At 44.2% G+C, this 1,681-nt stretch overlaps 1 protein-coding gene across 1 annotated transcript in view; it reads left to right on the top strand.

The window, feature by feature from the left end:
* Positions 1-134: 134 nt before the first annotated feature.
* The window catches only part of CHRNA6 (cholinergic receptor, nicotinic, alpha 6 (neuronal)), a gene marked incomplete at both ends in the record, with an annotated part of 2,756 nt that continues 1,209 nt past the window's right edge, over positions 135-1,681 (top strand). Inside the window, 3 exon segments of the mRNA XM_008565084.1 lie at positions 135-179; positions 1,055-1,164; positions 1,257-1,396. Of these exon segments, the coding sequence (XP_008563306.1) occupies positions 135-179; positions 1,055-1,164; positions 1,257-1,396 (295 nt within the window).

Here is a 1,681-nt window from a genome sequence, read left to right as displayed (position 1 = left end):
GGTCCGGTACGGGCGCGACACCGAGGGTTACGATCCGTTGCCGGTCACGAAAAAAGACAAAAAGGAAAAAAAAAAAAAGACCCACTGCTATTAGCAAGTACATTTAAGGCTAAGAAATTACTTCTTCTTCCCAGGATGAAGTAAACCAGATCATGGAAACCGATCTGTGGCTGCGTCACGTATGTGTCTGTATCATGTGTCCCTCTCTTTGAACCGTGTTACTCGTGTCAGCTTAACAAAGTCGAATGGATAAAACCCCCTAGTATTACCTCTGTCCCTCTCCAGCTTGTGATAGAGTATAAAATGCTATCCACTCTGTCATCTCCGAAGCCTAAAGCGCAGCCCTGGTAACGGCCGACTTGACGCGAGTACCACTGTGCAGAAGCCTGTGGCCCGGCCTGTCGTCTCTAGCATCCTCTGTCCTGGTGGCTGCTCTCGAGACTCCCACCTTCACCTGTAACTCTCCGAACCCTGCTGCTCAGGCCTAGAGACGTGGGTAGCGGAGTTCAGGAGCGTGTGGGTTAGATTCCCACCGGCTGGTTTTTATCAGTTATACTATCTCTTTCTTCCTTAAAAAGTCTTAATATTTTACACAGATTTTGTAACAAACTCCTCATCATGCACTTGAACTCTCTGTTCTGTTGTTGTTTTTTGGTGGCTGGCCAGTATGGGGATCCGAGCCCTTGACACCGAGTTCTAATCAGCTGAGCTAGCCGGCCAGCCCAGAACTATTTTTTTTAATATTAGAAATGGGTTGTTATTCCAGTTTGAGTATAGTCTATGGAACACAGAAGCCGAGCTGATAAGCTTGGCCAATTAACAATAATCAATAGATAATTACCTAATTAAATATTTGCCTAAACCAGCTCAGCTATTTAGCTCCCTGTTCCCCATGGACATAATTCCCCAACTTTTGATAGAAACCAATGTACTTTTCTTTAGGTAACATTTTATTTATTTATTTTTTAAAAAAAGCAACCATTGAACCAACATAAAGTTAACATTGGAAGAAAGTTATTAAGAAATTGTTTAAACTTATTTCTTTTTCTTTTAGATCTGGAATGGTTATAAATTGCGTTGGGATCCAACAGAATATGATGGCACTGAGACTCTTCGTGTTCCCTTGGACAAGACTTGGAAGCCTGACATTGTTCTCTATAACAAGTATGGGTGTCTGACAGCCACAGTCCCTCTCCAGAGTTGCCCGTGGTGCGTGTAGAGGGAGTGTTACTCACGTTGTCTGATTTACTTTGCAGTGCTGTTGGTGACTTCCACGTCGAAGGCAAAACAAAAGCTCTTCTTCAGTATGAGGGCCTGGTAACCTGGACTCCACCAGCTGTTGGTAAGAGTTCCTGTCCTACGGATATCACCTTTTTCCCTTTTGATCATTAAAATTGTTCCCTAAGGGCCGAGCCCGTGGTGCACTTGGGAGAGTGCGGTGCTGGGAGCGCAGCAGCACTCCAGCCGCGGGTTCGGATCCTATATAGGGATGACCCGTGCGCTCACAGCGCTCACTGGCTGAGCATGGTGTGGCCGGTCTCAAAAAGGACAAAAAAAAAAAAAAAATCGTTCCCTAAAATTTGGTTCCTGGACATATGACAAAGCTGAAATTGATCTTCTAATCATTGGATCTAAAGTAGATATGAATGATTTTTGGGAAAACAGTGAATGGGAAATTGTT

The sequence above is a fragment of the Galeopterus variegatus genome, unplaced genomic scaffold (assembly GCF_000696425.1).
Source record: "Galeopterus variegatus unplaced genomic scaffold, G_variegatus-3.0.2 Scaffold30022, whole genome shotgun sequence".
Taxonomy (NCBI): Eukaryota; Metazoa; Chordata; class Mammalia; order Dermoptera; family Cynocephalidae; genus Galeopterus; species Galeopterus variegatus.
This window is presented reverse-complemented; position numbering and strand designations above follow the sequence as displayed.